Here is an 8002-nt window from a genome sequence, read left to right on the forward strand (position 1 = left end):
AGTGCACTTCCGCAGATAGTGATCCTTATATTACTTTTGTAATTTAATTCTCAAATATGATGTCAAAGATTTAAGATTCCTGGCATTTTACACATACTTTAGGCTTATTTTTATAGAGAAAATGAAATTATTTAACTGGAGTTTCTTCACTCCATTTCCTCAAGGCCACCACTGAGTAAGAGCTAGCACTGCTCTCCTTATGTCGGCTCGTGTGCTTTTGGCCCTCCATAAGGAAGCAAATCAAACAAACATTTCTCTTTAAAGATGGCACTCAAGTTAATGAGCTGTTAAGTCTTCATTTCATGCAGTGCAGCAACAAAGTAAACTTAGATGAACTTACTAGACTTAATCAGTCACTTTGAAATGTATTTTGTAGGTCTACAGCTCCAGTGCTATTCCGTATATACCAAACTTCATCTTAATCCAAAAAATTAGGATGAACTGCCGCTACAGCATTCCACACTGTAAGCCTTTTTTTATTGTTCTTAGTGAATCTATGCTTGTTTATTTCAGAGACTGATGGGTCCCGATGGCATGTCCATGGTCAATGGGACAACAGGAGTCCAAGGAGAGGAATACTGGGCAGAAGAAGCAGCAATGTCTATTTCCCAAGTTAGGCCTTCATCCCCTTCAACCCAGGCACAGGTACAGTCCCAGGTCCAGCCCCAGAGACAGGTCAGCGACGTCTACTCCAATACCCTACCTGTCCGCAGGCCTGCCCCCGCCAAGAATAAAAACCCAGTGGGTAAGATGTTATCCAAATACTACAAAACTGTCGAAAGAGGAAAACGGGCAGAATGTTTGAACCTCTTCCTTCATTGAGGAGCATAAAACTTATCATTGCAAATATTTTTCCAATAATGGTGAAACATTACGTTCCAACCTGAATATGGAGTTAAAAAAGAAAAGGTGAAGTTTGCTTTAAAATGTTGATAATATGATCATATGCAAGATTTCAGTTAAGTACAGAATTGTATAACAAAAGCTGCTAATGTTGTTATGTCTGACTGTTGACTGATTCTTCCATGAGTTTGTTCAGCTCAAGTCATTCCAGTAGTCTATGAACAGTTCCTGATGTTAATCATGTTGCTCACATATATCTGCTTTCAAACCCAACAGGAGAGACACGAACCCTGCCTAGATCCAGTTCGATGGCGGCAGGACTGGAAAAGAACGGGCGCTCCCGTGTCCAGGCCATCTTTTCCCACGCTGCAGGTGACAACAGCACCCTGCTTAGTTTCTCCGAGGGAGATGTCATCACCCTGCTAGTGCCTGAAGCGCGTGATGGCTGGCACTATGGGGAAAATGAGAAAAACAAGATGTAAGTAATGTATAATTTATTCTGTTTTGCCCGAATCCAAACTGTAAAATAAGCTAAATGTTTGTCGATTAGGAGCAGTCATAGGCACATGTACATTTAACAAACTCTGCACTTTTAACAGGCGTGGCTGGTTCCCGTTCTCCTACACACGCGTGCTTCCTGACAGTGACAGTGAGAAGCTCAGAGTGAAGTATGCAGGATAAACACTGCCACACTTAATAATTCTGAATGAGACCAAGTCTGAAGCCATTGTTTTCTTACCCCTCCAGCCTGCACCATGGGAAAAGTAGCAGTACAGGGAACTTGTTGGAGAATGATGCATCAGTGCCCACACCGGACTACGGCCTGACTGCCCGACTGCTGGCACAAAGCCTAGCACAGCCCCGCCCACGCCCCTACAGCATGGCAGGCTTTGGCACACAGGTACTGTAACATGTCGCTGTACCTTTTAGTGAACAGTACCATTTCTGCACTTGTTACTTGCTAAATTAATTTGTAGCTCCCACCTGAGTTTGTCTTATGTTGCGTAATTAAATGAGTAATCCTGCAGTAAGTGAAAATCTGACTTTTGCTCACTTTCTGCCATCTAGTGTTTGTATTTAAATACAGCAGATAATTCAGTAGTGGGTCTGAGCACACAATGACTGCTTAACACTTGTTTTTTCAGCCTGCTATTGAGGATTATGATGGTCGCTTTGCCACAAGGTAAGTGCCTTTTTTGCCCTACCTACTAAGTATTGATCGATAATGTATGACTGCTACTGCCATCTGAAACACTTGACACTCGAGGCAGCAAGGCAACTGCTGAACATGCGCATATCCCACTTTAAATGTAGCATACTTTCACTGCTTTCTAAACAGATAAAATTTATTTTACTGAGGAAAAAAAACCTACTAGTACTGGGGTCATCACAAAGTCAGTATGGATCGAAGTGTGATGCCCGAGTTAGTGGTAACAAAGCTCAATTGTTCTGTAAATTTATTTTTTTATTATTTATTATAAATCTACTTTTATTACTCTTTTTACGTGCAGGAGTGTTTTTATTTACTTATTTATCTATTTTATACTATTATTTTATTTTATTTATTCATTTTTTTGCCAACAATCCCAAAGACTGTAGTTCACTACTGATTTCAAACTGTCAATCTTGGATAAATTTGGCCTTTTTTCTTTTTTTTTGACACAACTTTGACAGTAGGCCACTGATCTCTTCATCCACTAATTGTTTCTAAACTAACGAGAACACTTGGACTCAAGCAAAAGTTCTGCTCTGCCATAGAATTTAAAATTTGCAACTTTGCCATACTGTATGTATGCAGTGTTTGCTTTAAATATTATTTCTTGTGTCGTCTTTATCCTTTCCTCTTTGCTCTTCTTTACTTTTTAAGTAGCTTGTTAAAGTTGAGCAGGGTCAGTATCAGTGTATTGACAGTGATTTTTTTTTTTTTTTTTTTTTGATCCATTGTGTTTTAACTCTAAACAAGTCCTTGCTGACTCGTCAGGGTAATGTGAGGTTAAGGTTCAGAATTATGCTGTGCCTGTTTCTGTCCGATCAGGGAGTGCATCTTTGCGTATATACCTGTCTGTAAATGTGTGTACGTGTGAGAGTGGGAGGGAGGAGAAATGTCCTGGTGTTTGGTGGATTACATGTTGTGACAGTAGACATCACGCTGACTTCATCTCAGTCATCGCTGCTTGTCAGCCTGGGGCTTTGGGCACCAGTGTCAAGATGTTTTACATACTCCTGTCTGCTCTAAATGTGTGTGTATTTTTCTTTCTGTATCAGTATTTTGAGACAACTCTGTCCTGCAGGGTGTATTCACCCCAACAGACTAATACTGCATCCCTCCAGCTAAGGAGATGACTTGATGATTTTCTCATCAACAGCAACATATTGGGTTTGTCTGTTTTTCAAAGACTGGTCGAGTCAAACACAATCAAAATATGCACAACAATATCAGCAAACATATCTGCGTAAAAGTGTTGATGAGGGAATTGGAAGTCCAATCTTCTTGATTATGGCAGGTGTGTTTGGAGTTGTAGCTGTGGGTGGGGCAAAATAGATTTCCTGACCCCACCTGCCCTTCTCCTAAACTCTACTCTGCCGCCTTGTGCCTGTCTTGTCTTTCTCCATTTCTCTCTGAGTGTGTCCGACCTGGCAAGCTTCCTTCTCTCTTTGTTCCACAGTGACAGTCCTGATGGCAAATTGATTTCGACTGTGTGAGAACAGACATACAGACAGAAACAGACAGCTCCGGATAGCACAGGGGCCTCTTCCCCCCCCCCTCCCCCCCATCTTTCCCCCTTCTTAGCCTCCCTCCTGTCCAATTATCTCCACCTCTTCTCCTCTGCCTCCACACACACCCCTTCTCCGAATGGAAGAGGCCAGTTTCATCCCTCCTTTCTGTCCTCTCTTCCTCCCCGGGTCCCTCCTTTCCTCCTTCCGTCCGTCCTGGGGTGCTGCTGGTGGTGGTGTCGGTGTGGACAGTAGCGGTTGGTGGGTGGAGGATTGCGTTGAGCGAGAGAGCCAGAGCGGGGCCTACCTGCTCGGCATGCAGCGATATGGACTCTGAATTCGCTATCACAGTCCACCATCACGGACTGATCTCGCAAGAGACTGCCTTTGCTACTGCTTATCTTTCATGCATGTACATGGTTGTGTCATTTTGTCAAACTAAAGGACATTCATGTACTGTACAAGTGCCAAAAGACTTCAATGTCGATGTACTAAAGCCACTGACTGAATGGCCTTTTTAAGCACAAGTGGGCCCAATATTATTGATTTCCCACCAAACACATACACGCTCAAAAAGCTTTGTTCAAAGTAAGGCTGCACGGCAGATTACTCTGTTTCCATTCTGAGAGTTCCCCTACGTCCTGCTGTGCTTCCTCGTGTCAGTGCTAGACTTTATTTTCCGTCCAGAGGGTGTGTCATATATGCCTTACTTTGCTTTTTTTTTTCTATTTAATACAGATTTTATGTGCGATGAAGCATTTTTTTTAATTGAGCTTCAATAATATACATTATATATAGCTAAATATAAATTGTTTCTGTCCGTCCACTAAATTGCACTGTATTTTTGGTCATCACATGGTATAGTAAAAAAAAAAAAAGCAAATTAAATTAAAATTCCCACTTTTGTCAACACAAACCCTCTTTTTGCCATCCTTTCCTGAACCTACTGCCACAGTTATTACTTAAATAAAACGCCTCACTCCTGTAACCTTCAGTTTTGTCTTCTTTTTTGTTCTTTCCTTTTTCCCCCCCCACTTTTTTTCTTCTAATCCTGAAGGTACAGTTAGCTTGGAAGGGTCCATGATCTTTTGTTGAGTATCCCCAATAACAGCTGTGAATTAGTTTTAGGTTAAATAATAACCACAGCTTCTGCAGCTTTCAGTGTTTATGATTGTATTCCCTGAGTGGCTATGTAGTTTTTTTTGTTGTTTTTTTAATTTATTTTTTTGGTCTTTTCTTTTTAAAAAAAAATATATTGTCCTTGTAAAAAATCAAATCAAATCAATGATAATAATAATAATAATAAATATTATTATTAAATTAAAAAATTAACATATTTCCAGAAACAATGAAACCTGCTGATTAGTTGAAGTGTTTATCTTATGCATGCTGTGGAGGGAAACCAGAAAATGTAATATTGAGATTTGACCTTGAATGTATGGTGAATTTTTACAAAGGTATTCTAAATAAAACATACATCTATATATTAATAAACAGTGTGGTCTGACGAGAAATCTGTTCTGTCGATGATAATTTCCTTGTTCGGCTCAGAACTGTTTCTTTTTTTTTTTTTCACTTTTCCCTCTCAAAACCAACACCTACCTGTGACTCATTTCAAGCCACAACTCTGTTCTGTGCATGCGGTTTCATCCTTACTCACTCCCCCAAGCACCTGTAACATCTGTGCTGCTCTTGATAGCCTGTTGGTGTGTGAGGTGGTGTTGTGTGCACTTTGACCTGAACTCTGCCTGCCTGCTTTCCTTCTCTTTAGTTGTTTTTTAAATATGATTTTGACTTACTTGTGCTTGAGTTGTATTTGGGTTATATAAACAGCAGTGCACACATTTTTAGCAGACGTGCGGTTGATTTTATTTATTTTTATTTACTGTCAGATTTGTTCCCAGTGAGCTTTGCAATTTGAAAGGATTGTAGAGTGCTGTATACAGTATGGCATGTTGAGCATGAAGTGCGTACCTCTGTTTTGCATCCCCCATTTCAGTCGTGTACTGTTATCAGTTTCAGTATGTATGCATTGCACCAGACTAACCAGTGTCCTTACAAAATGTGACCCATGCATGATCTGAGAGATGAGCCATTCAAATCCAAAAGTTCTTTTTACCTTCCAGTTTGGGTCCAGAATTGTCCCGGTTCTGAGGGAACAGGACCTCCGTAAGTCCACCAGTCTCCATCGCCTTTCAGCCAAGCAGTCTCTTATCTTCTGCTCTCTATTACTGTCTGGTTCTCATTGTTGTCATTGGCTGTCTGGCTGCAGTTAAGACGCGGGGAATAGCTGGTCTTTTCTGTCCTTTGGCCTCTTTGGAGTTGGCATCACTTGGTTCTGTCAATCCAGCAGGCCTTGGGTTGTAAAAGAAGTACTTTTATATTTTAATTTATGTATTTTTTTTTTTTCTTTCTGTGTGTAACCCAACATCATACAGAGAAGACACTAACCCTTCATGCATGCCTATAACACGCTATTTAATTAGAATTTGTTCATCATATGCTTGCTAAATCTCACAAAACTGCAACTTTTTGCTCAACTTACTGTTGGAAACTTTAGGAAGGTAGAAGTCTTTGGGTGTGGTTACATAATTAACCATCTAGATCTTGTACTTTGCTCAAGCTAACTATAAGTCTTGTCTCACCCCTCCTCTCCCCACAGTGACCGTTCCCTGGAGGTCTACCTCCGGCCTTCCTTCTCTGATGACCGAGCTGCACCCATCTTCTACTAGCAGCCTGCTGCCCCCTTTTTACCCTCACGGGCCTTTCCTTTTTAAAAAGCAAGAGATAATGGCCAACACTGGCAGGTTTCAGTTGTATAACGTTATCGCAAGAGGGCCCAGTGGCTGTGGAAATTCACTTAAAGAATTTCCCATCAATGTTTTTTGCGAATGCTTTCACGAAACATTGAATGTTTTAGTCAGAACAGTGTGACAGTTAGATTTAATTATTTAGATCATACCAATTGTGAATAAGGTATTGCTAATAAGTTTTACTAGTGATGCCAATACATTAATATTTATCTGTACTTCTGTTATGCTATTTTTTTTGGTTTCTGCAACACTTTACACTGTAACTTTCACTGGAGGATTATTTGAATTAAGTATCAGTGGAGGGGCACACTGCAATAGTTGCTTACGTGAGCTGAGAAAACGAGAAAAAGATGGTTGTAAACAGTCTACCACACATTGCTGTAATGTGAACTGAGTAATTTGAATACTCAGACTGATGGTTGAACCCTGACAGGCGATGAGTAAACTATAATTTTGCTTTTGTTAGGTAATAATATAGAATTATATATTGACTAGTTGTGATACAGTATACCCAGATTTTCAATGTGGGAACTGTGCCTTCTAGGTGTTCTTTTTTTGTTTGTTTGTTTTTTCTTTATATGCATATGGCGATATCCATTTTGTTCTGTAAAGTGGTTTGAGGGAATATGCATCACAGTTCTATTTGTATTTTTATATTACTGAAAACGTTGATGGGATTATTTCACTTTCTTTGGCTTGAGCAAGCTTTCGTACAGTGCAGGCGCATTTCCACAGGTATAACACGGGAATAAACTGCTACTCTTATGTTCAAATTTCAGTAATATCTAAGCTGCCAGATTGCCAGGAGGTTTGTTTTTTTTAATATATATATATATATATAAATACATATATATATTCAGCTTAGAGGGGGTGGTAGCTTATCAGATAAGGTACAGTATTATCATAGCTTTGATCATTTGTTCTCAGTATTTTGCAGTACACTCACCTGGGACACAAGATTAGAGGCATGTTTTTCTTTTCTACAATATGATGTATGGGGTTAGTGCTGAAAGTGTGGTTGAAAAGTAAGAATGTGTTGTGTGAATGAGCTGAAATGCCTCTTAGTCTCCAGGAAATAAACTGTTACGTCACAAAAACCTTTTGTGGATGAGTCGTTTCCACTGAGAATTGCGGTCATGCTTTTACTACATAGCTCATTTAATAATCAAGTTTCAAATGCATTTTTTTTAACTTTTATATAGCCCTCACCTCGTCCATGTCTCTCTGTTTGTATTATATCTGTACCGTGCAGAGCATGCATGTAAATTAACTTGTCCAAAATAAATCCATATGGGCACAGACTTCATACTTTTATGTGTTGTGTTTTGTTTGTTTTACACTTGTTGACATTAATGCAGATAAATATATCACAGACACAAGAGGGGGAAAAGTATTTGGATTTATTTGTTTTGGATAGTACAACAGCCGTGAGTGAGGGATGAATGGAAACAGCAATGATGTTACTACCGGTGCATAGAACAACCCACCTCACCTTCTCCAAAGGCGTCTGCCACTTTAGCCAATGGGCTTTGAAATATCTCTTTGGCAAATTTGAGAGACTATCATCCTGGATTGCATCTTCTTCAAATTCTCTATACAAAAATACTAGCAATGTTTTCTCTTCTTGCAGA

General features: G+C 39.7%; 1 protein-coding gene across 4 annotated transcripts in view; it reads left to right on the forward strand.

Moving 5' to 3' along the window:
- Window positions 1-7677, forward strand: part of baiap2a (BAR/IMD domain containing adaptor protein 2a) — a 51471-nt gene extending 43794 nt beyond the window's left edge. Inside the window, exons 9-15 of one of the 4 annotated variants that reach the window (XM_040048533.1) lie at window positions 514-745; window positions 1120-1321; window positions 1443-1511; window positions 1591-1744; window positions 1989-2026; window positions 5685-5727; window positions 6221-7677. In XM_040048533.1, the coding sequence (XP_039904467.1) occupies window positions 514-745; window positions 1120-1321; window positions 1443-1511; window positions 1591-1744; window positions 1989-2026; window positions 5685-5712 (723 nt within the window). In that variant the 3' untranslated portion in view covers window positions 5713-5727; window positions 6221-7677. The other 3 variants (XM_040048506.1, XM_040048516.1, XM_040048523.1) reach the window with 3 other exon arrangements.
- Window positions 7678-8002: the final 325 nt, after the last annotated feature.

The sequence above is a fragment of the Simochromis diagramma genome, unplaced genomic scaffold (genome assembly GCF_900408965.1).
Source record: "Simochromis diagramma unplaced genomic scaffold, fSimDia1.1 OVJJ01000321.1, whole genome shotgun sequence".
In the NCBI taxonomy this organism is placed as follows: Eukaryota; Metazoa; Chordata; class Actinopteri; order Cichliformes; family Cichlidae; genus Simochromis; species Simochromis diagramma.